The 24,460-nt window shown below is 40.1% G+C and overlaps 4 protein-coding genes across 5 annotated transcripts in view; 3 read left to right on the top strand and 1 right to left on the bottom strand.

Moving 5' to 3' along the window:
- rmc1 (regulator of MON1-CCZ1) overlaps nt 1–3,323 on the top strand; it is a 9,709-nt gene extending 6,386 nt beyond the window's left edge. The window contains exons 16-21 of the mRNA XM_010771119.1: nt 467–544; nt 632–736; nt 1,069–1,137; nt 1,219–1,306; nt 1,823–1,960; nt 2,398–3,323. Coding sequence (XP_010769421.1) covers nt 467–544; nt 632–736; nt 1,069–1,137; nt 1,219–1,306; nt 1,823–1,960; nt 2,398–2,477 — 558 coding nt within the window. The 3' untranslated portion in view covers nt 2,478–3,323. The remainder of the gene's footprint in view (nt 1–466; nt 545–631; nt 737–1,068; nt 1,138–1,218; nt 1,307–1,822; nt 1,961–2,397) is intronic.
- A 1,141-nt stretch (nt 3,324–4,464) lies between these two features.
- maf1b (MAF1 homolog, negative regulator of RNA polymerase III b) lies at nt 4,465–9,776 on the top strand. Its single transcript, XM_010771106.1, has 8 exons — nt 4,465–5,020; nt 5,408–5,496; nt 7,545–7,676; nt 7,784–7,946; nt 8,034–8,155; nt 8,237–8,356; nt 8,465–8,557; nt 8,703–9,776. Exons 2-8 carry the CDS (start codon nt 5,414–5,416, stop codon nt 8,725–8,727), a joined length of 738 nt encoding a protein of 245 aa, XP_010769408.1. The 5' UTR covers nt 4,465–5,020; nt 5,408–5,413; the 3' UTR covers nt 8,728–9,776.
- A 118-nt stretch (nt 9,777–9,894) lies between these two features.
- On the bottom strand, nt 9,895–16,796 carry LOC104945428 (ADP-ribosylation factor-like protein 5B). The gene is made up of 6 exons (XM_010771094.1): nt 16,382–16,796; nt 14,348–14,408; nt 14,103–14,250; nt 12,667–12,750; nt 12,359–12,510; nt 9,895–11,529 (listed from the first exon to the last, which is right to left on the bottom strand). The coding sequence occupies exons 1-6, from the start codon at nt 16,425–16,427 to the stop codon at nt 11,481–11,483; spliced, it is 540 nt and encodes a 179-aa protein (XP_010769396.1). The 5' UTR covers nt 16,428–16,796; the 3' UTR covers nt 9,895–11,480.
- Nucleotides 16,797–17,459: 663 nt separating this feature from the next.
- Nucleotides 17,460–24,318, top strand: nsun6 (NOP2/Sun RNA methyltransferase 6). Of its 2 annotated transcripts, none has more exons than XM_010771085.1 (12): nt 17,460–17,504; nt 18,242–18,325; nt 18,902–19,057; nt 19,133–19,227; nt 19,661–19,767; nt 19,866–20,019; nt 20,158–20,239; nt 20,322–20,441; nt 21,394–21,538; nt 21,622–21,767; nt 23,391–23,516; nt 23,601–24,318. In XM_010771085.1, the coding sequence occupies exons 2-12, from the start codon at nt 18,251–18,253 to the stop codon at nt 23,778–23,780; spliced, it is 1,386 nt and encodes a 461-aa protein (XP_010769387.1). In that variant the 5' UTR covers nt 17,460–17,504; nt 18,242–18,250; the 3' UTR covers nt 23,781–24,318. The 2 variants fall into 2 exon arrangements, with proteins under 2 accessions (XP_010769387.1, XP_010769380.1); XM_010771078.1 differs by having other exon boundaries at nt 19,130–19,227.
- Nucleotides 24,319–24,460: the final 142 nt, after the last annotated feature.

Below are 24,460 nucleotides of genomic sequence, written 5' to 3'. Positions count from 1 at the left end.
AAGGTTGAATTACTAGCATATTAAAGGCTTTGATTCAGATGCAAATAACTTTTCTTTTTTTTTATATATATATATTTTCTAAGGCATTTATCTCAATGGATATATCAGAGTATTTACAACCAACATAAGGAATACTTACAAGTAATTAAAATAAGAAACATAGCTTAGAAAAAGGGTCAAGAAGAGAAGGATATTTCTGCTGTTTGGTCATTGCAGGTTATTCTATTGTTGTTGGGAATGGTTGACTCCTTGAACGAAATATCAGAAAATAAAAGATAAATAAAAGATCTGAACATGTAAAGTTAAAGTCACATTTTCCAACAATGTAGTAAATAGTATGAACATATTTAAATAAATATAAGAAAGTAATGTGCAAATTGTACCACAATATATAACATGTATATTACACTATATAAATGTAAGTAACAAATCAAATGTATTGAGTCTGTCTCTGTGTTTCCTGCAGGGTGTGTCTCATAAGTTCATCATCGCGGTGCTGATGGAGTACATCCGCTCTCTGAACCAGTTCCAGATCACCGTGCAGGTGAACAGGCGGAGACACCTCACTGAAAAGTGTGTTGAAGGGGAAGAAGATGAAACCCTTAGTCTGATTCTACTCTGTGTGTTTCAGCATTACCTGTACGAGCTGGTGATAAAGACGCTGGTGCAGCACAACCTCTTCTACATGCTGCACCAGTTCCTGCAGTACCACGTGCTCAGCGACTCCAAGCCTCTGGTGAGCTACACTTACCTTCACATGCACCATTTAGATATACACAGACCTCATTTACACAGTGCTTTATTTTGGCCTTCACGTAGATAATGTTCAAATGGAGCCCCAATGTTCTGAGTCCTCAAGAAAAGTGCAAAGTGAAGGTGGTTCGTTGTATATCCAAGTAGAACTCATTTGAACCTTTTTTGAGTTTCTTCTTCCAAACACGATTCACATTTGTAACTAGCTAGAGGAGTTGTAATTCTTTAGAAATACAATAACACACAGTTGTACATAACAAATCAATTAATGTGCAAATCCTGTTTTCCTTATTTTTTACTTGAATATGTGTCCAGGCGTGTTTACTCCTGTCTCTGGAGAGCACGTACCCTCCGGCCCACCAGCTGTCTCTGGACATGTTGAAGGTAAAAACACACAGATTCTTTTAAACGGGGAAAAACTTTATTTAAACGTCTTTTATTTACATTTTTGTTGTGTATTTTCAGCGTCTGTCCACGGCCAACGATGAGATCGTGGAGGTTCTGCTGTCCAAGCAGCAGGTTCTGGGCGCGCTCAGATTCATCCGCAGCGTCGGTACGTTTACATTTGACCTATCTAACAGGATGTAATCTAGGAAAGCCTATTACTCTTTTTATGTCACATTTTAAAAGAATGCATCAGAACAATAGTTTAAAAAAAAAAATGAAACAGTCCTGTGAACCTATTTAATAAAAACTCACATCACATTGTCAATTATTAAAAACGTTAGCTTTTGGGGCAGTATTAAAACATTCTTAATGCACTTCTTTGGAATTTTGTACCTGAGAATACCGGAAATGTATTTAAAATCTACAAACAAAGAATGTAAACTTTAAATTAAAGTCGAGGATGGTCCAAGTTTACAGCTAGTCAGGTATAACTTCAATCACTGCCAACATAATAATAATAATAATAATAATGAATAAAGTCAAGTTTAGGAAATAATAGCTGTCTAAAACTGCCCATTTATGACCTCAAATAAAGTTTCCCCCATGTGATAAAAGGACAGTTTGACAGTCACAATACTAGGAGAAATGAGTTTTATCCATCTATTTTGTTTACTGTTTCAAGGCGCCCATGACAACGTGTCCTCCCGAAAGTTCCTGGACGCTGCGCGGCAGACGGAGGATCAGATGTTGTTCTACACCGTGTTCAGATCCTTCCAGCAGAGGAACCAGAGGCTGAGAGGGAACCCCGCGTTCAACCTCGGTGAGGAAACACACTCTTCAGTGATATTATCTAAAGTCATATTCCTCTCTTTATGACTACATTTGAATGTATTTTGGTATATACTACACATGTATGAGATAATTATTAACGTTCCGAGCTTTTAAACGTATGTATTAATAAGTACAATCTGATACAAGTGAAAGTTCTACTTTTTTAATGCAAGAATTTTACTTCTGGCTTAAGTAAAATATAATAGAAGAAATGAACGAAGAAATGTGATTAAAATATTGAAAAATAAATCTCCTAATGCAACATCTCTAGACATCATCTTATTTTAAGAAGTTGTTTTTGTATTAACTCTTGGTGCAAAAATCTAAATTCTGAAAACAGATACTCTAGCAAAGTACAAGTACCTCCAATATGTACTATCCCACCCTATAACTCATACCTGTGTCGTCGTCCCCACCCCCCTGCAGGAGAGCACTGTGAGGAGCACGTGGTTCACTTCAAGCAGCTGTTTGGTGATCAGGCTCTGATGAAGGCCTCCACTGTCTGAGAACCACAAACTGAAACACAGACTGTAAACACTCACGGATGTCAGCTGACAGGAAGTAACACTGGGAACCGGTCCACATGTTAACGCACACTCTCGTTATGTTTGCACAAACTTCCTGGTTATACTGTGACAGTGAAATCCTTTTCCAAAGTTGTGCGATGGCCTCATCAGTACTGATGTCTACTGAGTCAAATAAAATGTCCCTGGTTATGTACAGTAACACCTACTTCCAAAATAGTAATCAAGTGACTGGTAAACAATTGATTAATTTACGACTACATTCACTTAACATAACTTAATGTTTTAAAATGCATTCTTAAAGTACTGCATCTTTATTCTGAGATTCCTCTCGTACCTGCAGAAGCTCTGATATGAACTGCTGGTATATGCTATTTCTGAGCTGCTGCTTTCTGCTGTACACAGTCACATGATCCTGCACAGGTGAGCAGAGACAACTAAATATTATAATTATGTAACAAGTTCCTATAGACTTCATGAAATGGAGTATAAAAACCTTTGGAAACATACTTACCCTTTGCAGCTCAGGTGACGTGTGGGCCCAATGACATATTGTTTGATTACCTGTATGAATGTTTTATATGATAAAGAATCTATTGTGTTAAAATGATCTCTCATTTAAAAATCAAACGGCACTGGGCTGCATGAAGTAACGATGGAAATATGTTTAAATGCTCTGTTAAATACTAGTAAAAAAACATAGATATATAGCGTATGTACAGATAATAAAAGGTTAAATCTAGAGCTGTGTGAAAGAGTGTTGTTTCTTCTGATGCATTCACATCCTATAGTGATTATAGTATGTCGAAGAAATAAAAAAAAACAGTATTTTATGTCGTTTTTTTGCATTTTTTTTCGATGCTAACATGGTTTTTTGTGTGGGAAAAAGGGGCGTTATAGTGTGTAGAATCCAGGCATACAGGTATGGCGTTAAAAATGACAGAAAAGTCATAATATAGCATGTCGAAACAATGCAAAAGAGTCATAGTAGTTTAACAAATATTTCTGAAAATAACTTGACAATGTAGTATGGCGAAATTATTAGAAATATTTTATAGTAGAGTACGCCGAATTAAAGATATAGCTATAGTAGGCTATGTCAACAAAAAAAAAGTAGAATAAAAGAATCTCAAAATATAGTGAAAAAGTCATATTATACTATGTAGAAGCTGTGGTTATCATCAGACAGGTGATGCTCACCAGGTGGTCGACCACCTCCTCTCTGCTGGGGCCAGTTATTTTCTGAGGCAGGACGAAAAAGACAGACAGTATGAAGTAATTGCGCATAAGAAAACAATGCAATACAGTTATTGGTATTTGTTTCAGTAAACATATTTATTTTAGATACTTTATAGTTAAAGTTTTTACGCTCTAATGGCTCCGACTAGAATGACAAATAGCGTTAGTTCCGCCTATTCCGTCAAGAAATCATTTAATCATAAACTTTTTTTTTTCTTTCAGGGGGACCACAGGGGGTCCAAAGTCAGTGTTAGGGGGGCACTTAATAATAACTGGAGTTCAAATAACAAACTGGAACTTTTAATTAATGAGGAAACAGCAGGCCAGTGACTATTTCAACTATCTATTTTACTCAGGAAAAGACTGTAAATATATGGATTTATTTGTGTTGATACCCATTTTCGTTGGAACGGACTGTTCTTAATCCAAGAGAGATAGGTTTCGAATTGGAAACATACAGGTCTTAAATAAAGCAAAACAACTCTTACTGTGCAGTTCTCGTTTTAGCAGCTGCGTTGCAATAAGCAGCCAAAACATTTGACGTTCTTAGTATACATCCATGCATTTGACACAGTTTTGGTTTCTATGTTCTGGCCTCGAAATTGACCGAACAACATTTAACCAATCACATCAGTTGTCATTTTTGTTGACAACCAATCATGATATGACTTTTGGTAAGGTGGGCGTATTCATAAACCTAGTATATATATAAGCGAAAAGGGGCAGGGTTACAATACAGTAGGTTCCGTTGTTTTCGAGAGAGTAGATGTATTTTTGAGGTATTAAACGATTTAGAGAAGTCTTGACCCATTTCGGTAAATTATACGCTTAGGTAGCTCGTTAGTTGCCTCTCTTCTGATCGAGTCGCTTAGAAAAAAGCGACTTGATTTAGCTAATTGATTGATTTTAGTAAATTTCAGATCGAAAGGGATGCCGCTGCAGACAGACTCCGACGGACGCAAGCAGTCTTTGGATTCAATCTCATCACATTTAATCGGGAAGAGCAGTTTTTCTATAAATTGTAAAAGCCTCAGTATAACGCATCCTCGACCTAGTGCTTTTGAAAGATGCTTAAGCTCGAGTACGAATTAATAGCTTGTCTTTGAAGTAAAGAGAGAAGCGTCAATAATCAGCAAGCTAAACGCTAGCTATCATAGCTGGTCATCAACAAAGCGCGGATCGTTAATCTCTTGCCGTAAGGAGTAACCAGATAGCCGAAGAAGAAGAGTGTCTACTGCTTGCCAATTAAACACGTTATTTTCTGCCTGTGCTGAAAATATTGCTCGGTAAGTGAATTGTGTTTTAACATCGATGTACAGAACCAGGAAGACGATTTGTCAACTTCGACTGAACGGGGTGGGGGAGGGGCGGCAGCAAGAGGAAATTGTTTTTATGGTAAAGGCCTACATCGGCCCTCGCGGGGCGCTGTAGCCCCCCTGTGAATGTTATTATTTACAGCAGTTTTGTTGTGTCAGCAGAGAAAACACTTTATTTACCGACTCCATTTATTTGGTATTAAACGGAAAGCAGTAACAACTGTATCGTTAGAAATTGTATTTAACTACGTCACAATAGTAAGCAGCTTGTTCGTGTAATACATTGAGTGAACGTCTATGTAACGCTAGTTTTCTTACGTGTTACAACATTTAACTTTTTTGTTATTTTTTAACCAGACCACAATGAAGCTGTTGGAAAGCTCCAGCTTTGAAGCCCTTAGCTCCCGGCTGTGTGTTGAAACCGGAGAGTCTCGCATCCTTGGCAGGTAAAGGCACCATGAACAACTGAACACAATACTGTAATATAAGCTAGTTTAACATTTTCCTGCAAAATACTTTTAATTTTATATCTGGGACTATATAGTTGTTATAGCTGTTATTATTGTGTTTTGCACAGACTGAACACACACATTAGTCCCAGGGAGATGTGGCTGGGTGATGTGAAGAAAAAAGGCAAAAAAAAATTATATATAAAGGCCAATAATAGAATAGCTACAACAGAAAACGACCTCACTACTGTAATTAAGCCTGTAAAACCAGGAGAAGACAACACAGTGCTATGCCCAGGTCACCTGTTTCTGCAGGAACATCAACAGTCAGACTTTAGAGAGAGAAACACTGGAGCCCTTTTCTGTTATCAGGCCATTAAACATGCATGAGAGGTGTGGCTGGCTTATAGATCACTGACTGCTCATAAACGAGGGTATTAAAGCAAACAAGTTCCTGCATGCAATGTAAAATTGTGATAACATTAGTCTGTTACCTTAGAGCTCATACTGAAAGTGAATAGCTAACTGACAGTGCATGTTTTTCAAATGACCAAACCTAGGTTGTGTTAGGCCGTCAGCTCAGCAGGCTTACAGTGACAGTGTACTTACATAAAGGGTGGTGGGCTGTGGAGTTATGCAGCCCAGTCTGAGTGTGGGTGGTGAATCTGAGCTTCTGTACTGGTTGTGACCTGGGGTGACAGCACATCCCGTCCTTTCACACCACTCGGTGGCTATTTTGGAGACAGAGTGAAGAGTGTTATTAGAGCGTAGGTACATGTACACACAACATATATAATAATAATACTGCATGATAGCTGAGTGCTGCTGGAGCTGCCAAGGCTTAGGCCGATTAGTGAGACAGCAGCAGGGCATCCAAGCTGCAGGTTTTAACAACACATGTAGCCACCAGCCCTCCAGCAAATGTACTGTTTATTTTCTACATATGAGCCTATGATTCAAACACACATTAAAATCTAAACCCAGCAATATTGCACAATCATTTACTAAATGCATAAAACTAAACTTAAAAGAGCACAGCTGGGGCCTTCTGTACATGTCATTTGATTTGTGCAAAAAAGGTTAATAATAAACGGTGCATAAATGGCTAGTGCAAAAATAACGGAACACATTAAAACATAAATGAATATGTTTTTAGCTGTTGTAAGAGTTGTGTACAGATGTTAAAAGAGCTTGTTGCTGTCACATCTTTTTTTAAATAACCTTCATCGTGTTGATAGCCCTCACTCGGCTCTAGTTTCTGCTCTGTCATCTGGTTACAGTGTTTAGTCGGCAGGTCAGCTGTGTTCCGTATGTGTGTGGAAAAACCAGGGCACTTATTTCCACTGTGGTGTCGCTACCAGCTGGCGTCCTATTATTAGACTGGTAAGGGTCTCAGTAGTGCGTCTATCTTAAGTTGCGCAACCTTTGCTCTTGTGTAACCCATAGGTGGGGGAAGGCAAAATAAACAACTCCAGTCTGCGTCACTCACAGTGACAGTGTACAGTGGTGTCTGAACCAGAGTCATGAAGGGGCGGGCAGGAAACATTTAGCACTGACCTGCTCCTGTCAGCTGCTTCTGCAGGGGGAAAGACAAGGGCAATCTATTCTAACTGAAAATTGGCTTATAGAGATCTTTCATTCCACTTAATCCATTCAACAGTTTACATATCAGATATGCCACTAGTTTGTTCCCCCAAATAATAAAGCTGCAGGGATTGCACACTCTCCCAGATCAGAGATTACTAAAAGTGATAAAGTCAGTTAAAAAACACAGAAATAACAAAATGTAATCTGCTAGTTTTCTTTTCTATAATATAATGTCCTACATTATTTATTTGGTTACTGGTGAGGTGCATTTGGTGCATTAATACCCTGATTTGCTCCTGTTGTGTAATTGTGTGTTTAAGCCTAATAAAGTAATCTTAGGGGATTTTGCACACTTTCACTTCTGTAATCCTTTCCATTCTGTTTACAGCATACACGTTTCCTTTAGCACGTGATGATCAGATACACAACATTACATTATTTATATTTCTGCCCTGCAGGATGGAGAGCTACTCCTGTAAGATGGCAGGGGATGACAAACATATGTTCAAGCAGTTCTGCCAGGAGGGCGAGCCTCATGTGCTGGAGGCTCTCTCCCCCCCCCAGTCCACCAGCGCCACCAGCCCTTCACAGTGAGTACCACAATAGAGGATAATGCTGTGTTTTTGGAACAGAAGACCACCAGCCGTTAGTGAGATGAGATAGTAGGGACTTGACCTTCTGTATATTTCCCGTGCAGGCTGGGGAAGAGCAGTGAAGACGGGGAGAACCCGCTCAGTGACAAGTGTTGCAGGAAGACTCTTTTCTACCTCATCACCACGCTCAACGAGTCCTTCCGGCCCGACTACGACTTCAGCGCCGCCAAGGCCGAAGAGTTCAGCCGAGAGCCCAGCATCAACTGGGTCAGCATCCTTGCTCTGAACACACAACATATTGTATACATGTCACAGATACATTGAACTCAACACAACTGTCCCACCTTTGTTCAGGTGGTGAATGCCGTGAACAGCAGCTTGTTCTCAGCTGTTGGAGAGGAGTTTAACTCTCTGGGGCCGGAGTTGTGGAACGCCATCGACCAGGAGATCAACCTGCAGGGCTGTGACTTTTACAGGTGTGTGTCACATGAATTATTAGTTAGCAGATCATCTGTTCTGTGTGGATGTTTTTCTAAGCTCTTATTGTGTCTCCTTAGCTACAACCCTGATCTGGACTCTGATCCTTTTGGTGAAGAGGGGAGCCTCTGGTCCTTCAACTACTTCTTCTACAACAAGAAACTCAAGAGGATTGTGTTTCTCACATGTCGCTCCGTCAGGTCAGCACCTGAGGCATCATCCTCTTGGTTTAAATAAACCCGTTTCTGAAAGACAGCAGATCATTTAGCATACATGGGATGGTGTACAATTCTTTTTCATACCTGCAGTGTCTTGAGTGGCTATGGCCGGGACTCACTTGACAACGAGCTGGACATGGAGCTGGATGACGAGGAGGAAATGGATGGCTTCACTTTGGACAGGTGAGACAAATGCCCATTATTCTGATTTACAATATTGACTTGAGAATATGCTGATGTAAAGTACTGAGACAAACCTTTTGCTCTTTGATGGAAGAACATGTGAATTAGCTTCTTTTGCATTAACATCGTTCTCTTCTTCTCCCAGGTTCCCCAGAGTTCTGTGCGTGTGATTCTGCCTGCAGGACACGCCTCGGCCAAACAATATCTTGACTTTTCCTCCTCCCCCTCCCTCCATTTCCGCCCTCATGTTCCCTTTTATTTTTGTATTTAGCTGCCTCATCCAAAGCCATTTTCACGCTTTAGACAAATGCATGTTTGAAGCCTTCTCTGTGTACCGTGAGCCGGTGGACATTTATTTAAAACCTGCGGTAACTTTAAGGCTCCTCTTTCTCCTGTATGAAGACACACACATACTCATTTACATTTTCTCTGCACCGGCAACATTTCCAAAAAGAAAGAAGAAGGTGTTGTAATGGATAAATAACAAAGACTGTAGGGGAGTTTCTTGCAAATGATGTCACAAAGAGGAGTCCAGAAAACACCAGCATCATACAAACAGACATTTGATGATATTCCTACTTTGGAAGGGGCTGGGCTGAAAGACCCAGCAGAGACTGATTTCCTGTTCAGAGGAGACTTGTTTCGTTGTTGCCAGTTTTCGTGTGACAATGATCTTACTGTGACAACCTTTTCAGCACTGAGTTTGACATTGAATATCATCGCTGCATTTCTAACTGAAACTTGTATTGTTGAATGTTATTACTGCGAACGCTCGTCTGTACTTTGGACAGCAGGGCACGGCCGAGGGAACTCTTGGCATCTCGGACAACATGTCAGCGTTTAACAAATGTCCCATTGTTTTTGCTTCGATCCCCATTTACAAAGTTCCATTTTATACGTAGTTGATTTTCCAATCCAGTATTTTTTCACTCTTCATCTTTACTGATTTATTCCTATTTAACCCGTTTCTAAACGTCTATCTTGCCAGTGTTTTTTCTTTGCTCTGACCTCAATGTAAAGGCTTCATTGAATGAATGTATAGTACAATTTAGAGAAACATAACTGTCAAATTGCTATGTTGTACATTGTTTTATAGAAATGGAGAAGCTCCTTTTACTTTCCTTACAAGTGGTTAGGAGTTGTCTTTTCTTGACTTCTCTGTGCTTCATTTGATTGGCCAATATATTACAGATGTTAATAAAATGTTGTTTGAATCAAACTCAGATTGTTTTTTTTCTTTGTAAACTCAGAAGTATCCTGATTTGGCATTTATTTGCCAAAGATTTTATTCCAAGATTGATTTCAGATATGCTAAAAAGAAACTGATTTATTCAGGCTCAAAGTTCAAAACAAACTTTTATTGAAAAATAAAAACTGAATTACAGTACATGACCGACTGGACCCCACCATACTGATAGTGTAAGATCAAGGTGAAAGCTGTAAACCTCAATGCTGCACCCTTTTTCCTCTTTGTGTTCAAATACCTTGCCCCACAACAAATACACTACAGAGACCCTGAGGCACCCTGACCAAGATGGACACCAGTTCTTCACCACTTGGGATTCAAACTCAATGAAACTCATGCACCTCACACTTTTTGGCCACCGTGGAACTTGTAAAAGGTAGACATGGTTTCAAAGTGACGCGTGCATAGATCTGTTACCAAGGAATTCTTATACCAGGTCAAAGAAGGAAATAAGGGTAAAAACCATGGGCAGACTTTTCAGATTCATACACATACTATCCTCCAGACACTCACAGTAGCATGGTTAAGGCTGAGGATCAAGTAATATACCTAAATGATGGCCAAAATATTAAGATAAAACGATCTTAATGCTACTTAGTCCAGATGGCTGCAGAGAACCAACTTCCCCATAAATGTGTGGCACATCGATGAGGCTGGCTAATTCTGACCGCTTTGTTTAAAAAGTACAAAATGTTTAAAAGTGGAATATATTCTGCAGGAAATGACTGAAATGTTTGTATGATAATGTCAAACACACTTGGAGCACCAAAGATCATCTGTTAATACAGACGCCCACTCGCCACGAGCAAACATTCTTAAAAAGAATACAATTAAATAAAAACATAATGCATCATTGACAAAACATAGTGTTTACATTTAAAATACTGCCATTAAAAAGGGAGCATTGTACTTGCATATGAATTCCATTTATTTAATTCTTTGCAAAATTAAATAAATGGCTAAAGTGAGGGTCAGAAAAGGTAGAATCTACACCATGTGGCTCAAATACATACAAGTACAAGCTCAGAGTTAATAAAAGGGAGATTTGTATTTGACCACGTTTCAATACGGCACCGTACGACCTAGAGAGAATAACCACCGACAATGTAGCTTATGAAACTGAAATGTGTAACAGATATTAATCGCTGTGCTAAAAATGAAAACTGAAGAAAATAAAACGATGTGAGAACATTATTCTGAAAAACCTCCGTAGTGCCACCACCCCCCCTGAAAATGTTACAACACTGCTTGTAATCCCTTTGTCGAGTCCATTTGTACCTGAACATGAACAACTTGTATAAAGGCAAAAAAACGATATTAATAATAGAGCTGCACCAACTTGATGTCTCATGATATGAAATGGTGCGAGGTGACATGATATGTATTTAGTGTGAAGGATGTCCAGTGCACACCTGCTTTGCACTTGGACACACTCTTAACTCATTGAAATGATCTTCTTCCCCTCCTCTGCAGAAAAAGTGACTGTTTGTTCCAGATAAGCAGCGAGGTTCCCCAGTTCAGGTCACGTTTCGACTTGGAGAGACACCGGCTCCACTGTGCATGTGTTAATAACCCTCCAGAAGTCAATGTTTGTCATTAAAAAAATATAAAGCAACAATAAGCAAGTGAGGAGAAGCTGACGTAGCCAGGTCATCAGGCCGTAGAGGGGGCGAGGGGCTATCTGAGGCCGGCCCGCGAGGTCATCCACTCCAGGCCTTGGCATAAACTGGAGGAACAAAGAGAGGCGTCAGAAAGGAGGAACAAATACTTTAGACAGAAGAATACATCAAGGATGTTTTAATAGTTTATTAAATAGTAATTAATAGCACAGCTTCCCTAGCTGCACTAAATATTTACACAAAACACATGGACAGATATATTTAGTGTTCTTCCTGTCTGTGCTGAGGAAACATGTCAAGCTTCAGGGCACAGTGACATCTGGTGGTTAACAGAGCTCACTGCAGCGCTACAACATCGGTTACAAACACCTGGTTACAATCTCAAATATTTGAATTCAAAGTGTTATTTATTAAATGTATTATTGTTTTGTGCTCAACTGGAAAAAGCTCACATTGTTGTAAAATGTTCTGTAGTAAATAAATAAGTACATGCCAGTACTAGACATGACAGACATGTACCCAATGTGTGGTCTTTCTAATCACATGGTAGACATGCTACAGCTCACATGAATTGCACTGCAATATGTTGTGGTTTAAGAAAGACATTCATTAAAATACCATTATGGTAACCCTTGGTAACAGACTGAGATCATTCTCTATGTATGGTGAACATTCCCCTTTCTTCTTATCCTACTCATGTACACAAACAGTGTATTTAAAACAATTTTGCCTCTGTATACTCAAAACTAATCCAAGTTTGCACAGAAGAGAATAAGTTGCTAAACTGCTGTCACACATTAAAATGTGACAACACGTCTTTTCATCAATGTTGTATTGCGTTAAGTTGTTTTATCCTTTATACGATACATGGTATTGATTATATAAGCTCAGTCAGCTACCCTGCTAACACACAGATATGATAAACATGAGTCTCACCCTTCTCCTGTAAGTGCGCAGCAGGACTGTATGTGCCAGGGGTGATCTTTGATGGAGCTCAGGCTGAGGTATTTGGAGATCTCCGCTGCAGACATACAGCCCTTCATATCCTGCTTATTGGCAAATATCAGCACGGCTGCTTTCCTCAGGTCCTGAGGGGAGAACACGAAACAATGAAACCATAAACATGCCACCTTTTGAAGCTCTAAACAATGAAATGTGGAAGGGGCTACGCTTGGTGGAAACCCGCAGTCCGAGTGTGAACTCTCTTCTTCACGGCCAAACAAAGACGTGTTAAGATGTTTTACCTCGTGAGCCAACATCCTGTAGAGCTCCTCTTTAGAGATGGCCAGCCTCTCTCTGTCTGTGCTGTCCACCACCAGAATGATGAACTGCAGAGTAGGAGGCAAACATCACACTTCTCAAAAACACATTTACAGAAATCAAGTGCAACACAGCAGGAGGGCACTTCCGGGGCCAAGGGCCTCACAATGGGTTCTGGTGACTGCTATGCTAATAACCTCGTTTTGAATGAGAGGGTGACCCTGTGTGACAAAAGACCAATGGCATGTTAATGTTGCCGAGATGTGAGAGGCGCCATTAAAGGAAAAAGCTTCAGCAACACGCGTTCTCTAACATGACTGTGACCCACATCACAGCCAGGGATCTACATGAGTGTGACCGCTTCACTGTGGAGTGAAAGACTGCAGTTACCATAGTTACTCAGGGTTAGTACATTATATGGTTTCTTTAGTAACCGTAAGGCTCCTAGCAACTCTATTGTAAAAGGTATTTAGAGCTACTCTGCCATTAAGATTCTTAAGTGCAAACATTGGTGGGTTTTTAGTCTACTATTGTAATAAGTCTGCATTCACTTTTCATAAGATGCTCAAGGTAAAGTTCTCTGGTTTGTCAAACCTCTATTGGGAAAAAACTATAAATGGCCACACAGTTTTTTACTTTATAGAATGTTTTTCTTTGTTTATTAAATGTTAAACTATCCCAAAGCCCATAGTTGTGTTCATTCTGCCTGGTTAGTCCCAAAAAGCTATTTCATGTATTTTCACATGACAAAAGCAAACGTGTGTATGATTGATTATTAAAGAAAAACTGACTATTTTTCTGCAAACCGACTAATTGTTGGAACTGGAGAAAATCTTAAACATCCTAGCAAGCAATATAAAAGAGTGTGTTTTTTCCAAGTCCAAAAACTAAATATATGATCCATAATAAGCACATCCTCATAATTTAGAGGCTTCAAAAAGGATGGAAATGTTTGAACAACCACAACATGCTGCTCAGTCTGCTGTCGAACAGGTTTGAGCTTTTTAGCAGAGACATGTTAAAGAGCAAGAGTGGAAGAGTACGCTTGTGTGATAAGGCGTTTGCTTGTGACTCGAAAAGTGAATGGAAATGAAAATAAGCGTTGAACGCAGACTGGATATCGCACGTCCTAGAGGAAAGTTAGATTCTGTAAGACACATCTGCCCCCGCCATGCCTCTCCCGTTCTTCTTCTCCTTTCTCCAAAACACTGCAGAGGCCGACCCCTGCTTTGACGTTCAGACGGCCCCCTTTGTAAAGGCTGACCCCTGACATTGGGCGGTCCCCGCTGCCGCCTGTGCTCTGAACAAACACACCAGCTGCCACGCTCAGGAAGAAAACTGCTGCTGGACAATACTTCTGTTCCCCTCATCGGATAGAAATAGTTCAGAGTGTACGACATGAGTTGCTTGTTTTTCTCACCTCTGTATTGGAGTAGTAGGTGTTCCAGGAGGACCTGAGGGACTCCTGTCCTCCTATGTCCCACATCAGAAAGTGAGTGTTCTTCACCACGATCTCCTCCACATTGCTCCCGATGGTGGGTGACGTGTGGACGACCTCATTCATCAAACTTTTGAAGGAAAGAATCATAGTTAGTTTTTGCTGGCAAAGGAAAACTGACTGAAAAAAGGTTCCAACTGTACATTTTTTTAAACAAAATGACTTACAATTGGTAGAGGATGGTGGTTTTCCCTGCGTTATCCAATCCAACAATTATAACTTTGTGCTCTGCAAAAAGAAATACAGTATTACATAAACTTCAAGAGGACATTGTTATCAAGAAAACACTTGTGCCATAAAGTACATCGTGTCCCTGTCTAGACAATGCATTACTTCTTTGCTGCCTATTCAAAAAGAATACAGGCTGAACTTATTCTAAAACTTCATGACCTCTTTCCCCCGCAGCGTCGCTCAAACTGCAGGACATCTTTCCATTCATAAAAACCAGCTAGCACAGTTCGTAACAGCAAAGGCACTGTAGGCCGTGAAGCAGACTAAATCCCAAATCAGAGCTGACACGCCAAAATATCCCACTTTAGTGTTTTGACTCGTCCGCCCTCCTGAGGCCTCTGGCAGCGGAGGAGGAAGGAAGTCTGGTCAGAGGGCTCCAGTCCTGACCGATTCTGAGCACCAAACTCCTTCCGGGGGGGGTCACTGCATGTCTATTGCTTCCCTGTGAGGATCCCCGTTACTTTGATCACATCTGAGTACTCTCCTTTTCAACAACTCCTAACAGTCTTTTCTACGAGCTGAAACATGTTCCTGCAGCACATCTCTAACCCGAGGTTGGGTCAGATTCCTTCTAAATGTATAATGTCAGTGCGAACAAACTAGACGTTGATTTTAGAAGTCAATAATTTATTCCAGTGGATTATTTGAAAAGAGCTTTCCAAGCAGAACACTTACAGGTTACTAATTCCTTAAAGATGAATGTGTTTCTCCTGTATGTACCTTGTTAAGTGGTGAAACTGCACCTCAGGAGTAATGGCTAGACTTCCTTTAGAACACAGCAGTAAAAAGGTTCAGAAAAGAATAAAACATAACGACACATCTATAGTGATATTTCACAATTGCCAGCACTAGTATTTAGACACTACATTTGAGGTGACTTAACTACTGTTATGATTGCATGTTTTAAACTACGACTATGATCCCCACACTGCCACTTAGACTTTGCCTTTAAACCCTTAAAATGAATGAAACCTGACACCAGGAACAGTGTAATCCAGAATTAGGCAGGGAGTAGGAATCCTTCTCTGCTATCCTCAGGGCCGAGAACAATTCAATACATGCCAAAGGAATTGAGACAAGAGGGAGTTCCCTTGTGAAAACAATGATCTTTACACTATGATATGAAAATGCACCGTTAGTTACCTTGAAGCATGAAATAACACATACTTTTAAAATCCCTCTTTCTTATTCCCTCCTCCCAGCGAAAAGATACTCACACATTGAAAGCTCTAAAGTCTAGTTGAACACTTCAAAACCTTACACCACATGAGAAGACTCACTGACTAAATACTTAAAAATCAAACAAAGCAGACCCTTACTTTGTTCCCTGCAGATGAAAGTGGAACAATGTTCCACCTCAGCAATATTTTGAATATTTGCAATAATAGTACACACATACGATACAATATGGGTATTTTAGTTGTAAAGGGTGGGATTAGCTAGCCTTTTTGTTGCCTTAATCTCAGTGTCTTTGTTGTGCTTTTCCTTTGTTTTTCACTCAATTCTAAAATGAGCAACAACTGCATAATTATTATGTTAAAGTCACATACATACAATAATGATTGAGCTTACATTGTGAAGAAAATTACACAATAAATATAAAGTTTTCATTAAATTACTAGAAACTCAGGGGAAAGTTATGTAATGTTACCCGAAAAAACAACTGGCTGAATACACGCTTACAGACTTAGTTTGACTTAAATTAAATCATATTAGTTGACCCAGTGATAAACACATAAGTATTTGGGGTGGCACTGAAGTTGTAGAGGTTGTTTTGCATTGCGAGTTAGACAAAGGCAGCTCAGATGGCAGAGTCCTGAAGTCACGGAGAGATGTAGCGAGATAATTCAGACCCCATCTGTTATTATGGGTCTTGCTGCTCACTTTATGCTAACGGACTAACACTTATTATCCTCGGTTGAGTAGCTAGCGGGAGGTTAGTGAGCCCTAACAATTTTACCGACACCCACCTTGGTTACAGAAGAAGCTCCACAGTTTGGCGAATATGACGCCCATTGTTTAGGTTAACGTCTTCCCGTAGTTCCGTCAGTAGAGTGGGCAGCAGCACCGAGCTTCTCCACTCTCAAATCCACACCGTACAGTCCGCGGCTGGCTGCGGCTAGCTAACATTAGCTGGATGATCTCTTGTCCGCAAAACACCTCGCCGACCTTTTGAACGCGGACTCCATGCGCTCCGGTTAGCTAACGCGAGGATACAATGGTGGAATGTAACATAGACTTTAAATATTCTTGTCGAGTGGCTCAGGGAGACGTTGAAGCCTCCACAAATCGTATAAACAGGCTGAGAAGTGCGGCACTGTGTTGACTCTGCTCGCACGGTTTCTTCTGCCCGTTGGCTGCTGGCAGTGGTTTGCTGAAAAAAGCAACCCCAGCTATTCAGTTGTCTTCCAACGTGATGACGTCATGGCGTGTACACGTTGGCCTTTTTTTGGGACAGCATTTTAAGACACAAAAACACAAGAAGGGAACAGACCTAAATATAACACAATTACAATACTTCAAAAATAAGCCTACTTGGTTGTAGGCACAGTAAAACATACAATACTTTTCCTTTCACCATAAGACAAAATGTAAAGCATTATACTTTCAGTTTTCTTCTTGTATATTTTACTTTTTAAATGCTATGAACTGGAAATGTATTTTAAGTCACCCTATGCATAAGCAGTATTTCTATAATGTTTGTGTAGGTGTGTCAACCATTAGAACTCCTCCTGTGGTAATGAGCCCGGTGTTTAAACATAAACTGAATGACAGTGTTAACAAATGTTCAAACAATGGCTTCATAGAAAAGGTTATAATTGTTGACAAATGCATAAAATAATTATTGTGAAAAGTACAACATTCAAGTATTTAAAATACATGTGTACATAATGAATATGTATACACCTTGCGTTTCTTAATACAACACAAATACCATAAGTATCGGTGATCAGCAATAGACTTCATACATAAATGAATCAACAGGCTGCATTACTTGGATTTATACAGACATCAACTACTGACACGTGACCAAGCTAGTGACGTATACGGAAGTAATTGTCAAAACACCAGCGCTCCATGCCACCACAGAACGTGAGTACCTAAAGATTGTTAAAATAGCCTTAAGATTAATTGTACTCCTATATTTATCTATTGACAAGTCATTAATTGTGTGCGAACAAATTATATGTGTAGAATAGGATTAACGAGTATTTAGATGACTAATATGACCTGTGACTTAAAGTCACGTTAAGTGTGAACAAAAATAATGAATGACAGGAGACTCACTTACAGTAAACTCACTTACAGTAATTAAAGGAAATTGTGTGCAATGGTTAACGGGTTCCGAGATTAATTCATTCATTAATTTCATTAAAATACTTGTGAGTATTTTATTGTTTCATTCTGGGCTTTTACGTTGCAGTCGTTTTAAATTGCAATCGTAATTATTTGTGAAACGTTGTGTTTGCTTGTTGGGACAAGAATGATTCGAAATTAATAATAAGTTATAACACTGGCATCAAATCAATCATGAATTTGGTTTCTTTAAAACATGTCTCAAATTGAGTTTAATAGGATCCCAGTTATGATCCATTTTGAGTTACGCTATTATTACAACTGCCTCCCTTCTGTGGAATAGACCTCAGTAAAGTGTGTTCGTCTTTAATTATCCCTCACAATGTCAACATATCACCACCACTCACCGTTTTTTAACCTCAACCAATCAAGACCACAGCCCTCAGAACTGTAAGCATATATTTGTACCTCATTTTATTGCAGTGTGTCTTTATTTATTTGCTTTTCTGTTATTTTTACTTTCCTTTGAACAGATTTAAGTGATGTCTACTTTTCCAAGGATATCCCTGAGACCTGAAGTCACTGATTATCTCAAGAATGTCTTCTTAAACAAGGAGGTAGACATTTCATTGTTTTTCTTTGGAAACAGATTGTGTTTTCAGGAGAATCATAAATACACCTCTTAAAAAGTGGATGTCTTTGCTTCAGTGGAAAAGCTAACATGGGGGTAATCTGGGAACCTTCATGGCTTATCATAGAATTTAGATGAACTGATGCCATGACTACAAATTACCTCAGTAAAACCCTCCCTAACATAGTTATGGCTTTCCAAATAAATGTTGTCATAACTTCTGTGCTATTTTTGTCTCCCCACACTTGTGTAAATGCACTTTCAAGGCATGGTTTGTTTTTTTGTATCTATAATAATGAGTCCCAGAATCAGCCCTTAAATGTATGTTTTGTGTTATAGTAGAAAGTTAATTGCAGATGATGTTCTCAATGGTAAATGTAACTACAGAGTTATGTAAATTAAGGATAGTAATGTTATTTTTACTTGACATAGTTAAAGTTGAATGTTTTAGTGGCATTTGCTGAAAGTGAAAGGCTGAATCTCAAAAGAAGCCACGTTTCTGACAGTTTTCTAATTGCCAATTCCATAATTTGCATACTTTGATCATCCTTTTTGATTTCAGGTGTTAGCAGCAGTCGGCCATCAGGAGGCAGAAAGTCGTTTCCAGAGGCTGCTCACATGTCTGTCTCACCCTCCTTCTTACACTTGTGTTCGGGCCAGTACTCATCTCGCTCCCCTGGAAGAGATCAGACAAAAGTTAGGGGAGGAGCTCAAAAAGGTGAGGAAAAAAGGAAATGACCCACAGTGGTCGTCAGTCGGGCCCTAACTTTTCTCTGTGTTGTTATTGAAGCAGCAGATGTGCACCTCAACAGAAAAGGAGGTCTCAGTTCAGATTCTTCCTCACCCACGTATTCCAGATGTGCTGCTGCTTCCTGTCGATGGCCCGAGGTATGTGAGGAATGCTAGAACCACGTCAGAGCGATACGAATGTGCTCTATGGAGAACACACTTAGCTTTAAATCGCGTATCAGTCTGCCCATAGGGAGTGTTTGCTCAGGCCAAACCTACATTGATTTTCAAACAATGACAACAGAAAAAAACTCAGGAAATGTTGTTTACCAATTTCAGTAGGATCCATTTTTTTTAGGTGTGCGTTTTCATGCAAAAAAAAATACAGTAACAGTACAATAAAGATGTCATAGTGGTATCATTTTTTTATTACTTAAAATAAAAGACTTAAAATATGCAACAAATTGTGAACCCATGCCAAGATTTGCTATATCTCCAGAAAAAAAATTGTCCGTACTAAACCAAAGAAGGAGGATGCTTTAAATGAGATGGATTTAGAAGGGTGTGACTTCCATCCCTCTCCTGTTCTCAGACCTGTGGAGCAGCTCAGCTCAGAGGTGGTGGTTGGCGCTCAGTGTGGCAGTGCTGTCCTCAGAGGCGCCAATGTCTTTGTCCCGGGGATCCTAGCCAGCCCCAAGTGTAAGTCTCAAAAACAGATGCTGGGAAAGATATGTGTCCAATACACATCTAGTTATATTCAACAATGTAGAGGTTTTCTAACTTGATATCTGTTTTAGTCATGAAGGCTGGCGATGTGGTGTCTGTCTTCTCTGACTTGGAGGGTCGCTGCACCCGAGGAGCCACAAGCTTCCAGGGAATGAGAGGGTTTGTGGGAAATGGAGTTGCTCAAATAGACCGCTCCGGCATCTTCTGCACAGATGTAGCTGCCAAGTAAGTAAATGGCTTTAAAGGATGAGTAAACAACATATTTCCAAAGCTAAACACCTTTATTATAGTGGTTGCACATCTGTACTGTTTAAAATAAAATGTAATAAGCAAAACATATTGCACTGTTTTCTGTTATTTTAGGGGAGTAGGTGTTCGGATGGTAGAGCCACTTTACCAGAGCCCTTCCTTTGATGGTGTTCTACCAAACCTGGCATTCCTGCAGGTATTTATACTTTTAAGATGTAAAACGGAGTAATTGAGAAACAGTTCTTATCTATCACGAGGTGTTTTTCCATGTTGTGCAGAACCTTCCCTCTGTAGTGGTGGGACATGTTCTCGGGCCTCTTCCTGGAGAACGGATCCTGGATATGTGCGCTGCGCCCGGAGGGAAGACCTGCCACATCGCTGCGCTCATGAGGGATCAGGTACAATTTGCTGGAGGGATCAGAGTTAATATTCAGGCTTTCAATCTGAGAATCCAGCCTATTAAACACACATCTACTGCACAGCTTGATCTAGAGCAGCGGTTCCTAAAATAGTGTTGCAAGATAAATCTGAGGGGAAATGAGACGATGTATGGGATTGTAGAGGATCAAAAACACATTTATTTTACACTTTTCTCCTGACTTTTCTGTATTAATAAAGTACGGAATAGTTTCCCCCCTTCAGGCTTCTAAGGGGTTATTCATATGAAACTACTTGAGAAAGGTTGAACAGCTTATGGAATTATTAAACTTCTAATGACATACAGAGACATTTAAGTGGAATCAAGCCAAAAAACCATGGGAGTCAACTTTGGTTGTTTCTATATCACCTCACTTACTGTAGATATTATTTGTTTTGATTAGAAGTGTTCAACCAATGGTTCCTACTACAGGTTTTTTCCTTTACTGAAGTAGAGTTTTGCCGTACAAGTGTTTGTTTCTTTTGCTATTTTTTTACATTTCTACTCCGCTCGATTTATCTGACTGCTAAAGTCACAGATTACTTTTAAACCATGCGACGCACCTGCTTGTGTAAAGCATTTTCTGAAATATTATTTTTGTTTTATTCTCATGCTGCAGCCTGCCTCACATCTAGAAGATAGGTGAAACAAATTGATTCAAATTAGAAACAGGTTGACATTTTCTAGCTGGACTGCTAATCAAGCCTTTTCAAAAATTAAAGTTTAAAATGTTATAACTAAAACAAAAATGCTTCCTACACATAAATGCATCAGTGATAATGATACTATTTGTACTTTATATATAACGCTGTTAAACGACACACTGCCTGACGAGTATTTGATGAGAAGATTTTCAATGCAGGACCTTTTAGAAGGATCTGATGCTTTTTGTTTCTTGTTAATGAATTTCCGTCTCTTTCCGTCTCACACAGGGTGAGGTCGTGGCCCTGGAGAAAATCAAAAATAAGATTGATCGAATTCGTCAAAATGCCAAAATGTTGCAATTAAACTCAGTTAAAGTGTATTGCTTTAACAGCACTAAAGCTGTGAGCAGCGACTCTGCACAGGAGCATGAAGGTACACAGTGACACATACATGATATATAAAGCCAACCCTCAGTATGCTGTGTTTACTTACTGCTGTTTCTGGACTTCTTCCAGGACCTCCTTTCCCTGCTGAAAGTTTCGACCGGGTTCTCCTGGACGCCCCCTGCAGTGGCCTCGGGCAGAGACCCAGCATGTCCTGTACCTGGAGCCTGAAGGAGCTCTGTTCCTACCAGCCTCTGCAGCGCAAGTTATTCCACGCTGTAGGTTTTACCACACAGAGGAAGCACTTTCACATCCGATTGAACTCACAGCATTGGTAGTGGCTCCTTTTGACCAGTAGATGGCAGCAGATGGCATACATTACACTGAAATCACAACTAAACTCCAAATACACTCAAAGATTATTCATTAAGAAGTTTTCCCTCTACTCAAATCATTGCTATACCTTATCTCATCAAGTGCATTTAAAACTACATCCACCAATACCGTATTACTGAAAATGTTCTTTATAATATACCCTCCATTAAGTGTTAAAGGGCCCATGTCATGGCCATTTCTACTTATCATAATTCCATTGTTGAGGTATACTAAAATAGATTTAATTCTCTGTATAGTATGTGTATTCACTCTGTCCTAAACAGCTTGTTGGACCTCCTGCTCCTCCCTGTGAGCCCAGTGGCCATCTGTGAGACAGCGAGACACAGCGAAACCCAGCCCGAAACCAGCCAGAACACACACACACACACCCGCAGCCTGGCTGGGAGTTTGTGTGTGTGCTCTCACACAAACTCACAGCCTCGCCGCGTCCAGCCGTCTCAGGCTGAGAAATCGGCGGAGCTGCAGCTGTGTGTGTGAGGAACAGCTCCGCGGACGTTACGTTACTACCCAAATACGTCACTGTACCCAGGAAGAATAAAAAGAAATCTCCAAGGAGGCGTTCTGGGGCAGCATAGACAGGTCTTTTCTGTGTTAGAGTTTTACTCGCTACAGGGTGTACTTTGAGGGTTTGTGACTCTGCAGACCGTTTACATGCAGGAAAAGCTACATAACACACAAGGGGACGGGTAATAACCAGAAAAGCATGACATGGGACCTTTAATACAAATACAGCTTTCAGCTCTATAGGAAAACAAATGTCACCCGTTTTTTGCGATAACTTAAAATTAGAGATAACTTAACTAAGTATTGTGATGGTGTTTTTAAAGCAGACCCAGGAAGTATTTATACTTTTACGTTAAGCAACCAACACACATTCTCGTCACTTTTATACATGTACATCAATGTAGACTAAAGTCAATGTAAAATCTGTTTGCTTTTTTTGCTTCGAGTATGGCTAACAGATGGATTACTAAAGAGGGATTAGAGTCCAATGCGGAGCACATCAATTATCCCCAGTGCCATATAGTGCTCCATCACACGCATGTTATTAAGTCTCATCTAGACTTAATAAAGACGCATTTCTGTGTCTGTGCTTGTATGACGCTTAACTTATTGTTGTTGGCCACGTGGGGGCAGCAGAAACACAACTGACCTTTTGAGTTGGCAAACGTGTTATCAAACATGCTTATATCATACCCAGCAGGAAGAGACTAACTGTCATTTATATGGCCACTTTATGAATGAAAGTTGGATATTCACTCTCTAAGTGCCCCCTTATGTCCTTTTATACAAAGCATGGCCAAAGACAATGATATGACAGCGGTAAGAGTGTACCAAAACGGTAAAGCTGTGAACCAGAAAACAAACAATGAGCTGAAACTCAGGATAACATGTGGTACATCTGAGAATGTATTGCATCAGAAAGTTGACCACTTTCATTGTTTTACATTATTATTAAACTATTAATTATAACTGCTTTAATACATTGTCTTTATGAATTACAGGCAGTGCAGTTGGTGAAGAAAGGTGGGGTTCTTGTGTACAGCACCTGCACAGTGACTCTAGCAGAGAATGAGGAGCAGGTAGCGTGGGCCCTGGAGACCTTCCCCTGCCTCACGCTCCAGCCTCAGGTAGGAAAAGAACACCTCGTGGATAAACTCACAAATTTAGAAGGGATTGTTAGTTAACCTCACCAGATCACATTTTGTTTACAGGAGCCTCATATTGGCTCAGAAGGCATGCTGGGAGCTGGCCTGTCACCTGAGCAGCTGCACCTCCTCCAGAGATTCAGTCCGGAGCTGACCTGGGACCAGACAGGAGCGGCGGCCCCCCTCCCCTACAGAGCCGACAGGGACACCATCGGTTTCTTTATTGCTAAGTTCCTGAAAAAGTGACTGTGGGGCATGTTTTCTCTTACAACACCATCGGCTCTACCATGAGACTGCAGACGGGAACAATAGTGTTTATATTACAAAACTGTGTGCTTTGACGGGGTAGTGTTGACAAAGACGCTCACTGTGCTGTTTACAGCATCTGCCTCTTAACAGCTGCTCTCTGAAACTGCAGGCCATATAGGGATAAGCTGTATAAACACCGAGGGCAGGAGAGAGGGTGGGAGGAAGGAGGGAGGCACGTGGGGATGGAGAGTGAATGAGTATTGGCAAATGCAGCAGTGCTTGCATTGCCATAACAACAGTGACGACACAGCTGCCATGGTGACCGTGGATTCGCTGGATTTCAGAGATCAGGAAGTCGCGTGCAGAAAGAGGTCATCAGTGGCATTAACAATTTAGTGTCTTTTAGTAGTTGTGGGGATAACTGGGACCTCTAATTCAGACTTGTGCTATTCGTAAGAGAAATTATGCTGTGTGTAGTTCAGTCACTATAAATAAATTATTTGTTTTCAAAATAAAAGTTCCTTTAAATAAAAAATGACCGGTTCCTGTTAATATTTTAAGCAACTACCAGTTAAACTCATGAAATGTTGGCTTGAATACAAATTACATCACTCATCTCTAATTTCTTCAGTGCAAATTGAATTATGGGTGTCAGAACTTATAGTGCCGACACTGCA

This window comes from Notothenia coriiceps, unplaced genomic scaffold (genome assembly GCF_000735185.1).
Source record: "Notothenia coriiceps isolate Sejong01 unplaced genomic scaffold, NC01 NC01_scaffold00000339, whole genome shotgun sequence".
In the NCBI taxonomy this organism is placed as follows: domain Eukaryota; kingdom Metazoa; phylum Chordata; class Actinopteri; order Perciformes; family Nototheniidae; genus Notothenia; species Notothenia coriiceps.
Note: the sequence above shows the minus strand (reverse complement) of the source record. Positions and strands in the feature narration are given on the sequence as shown.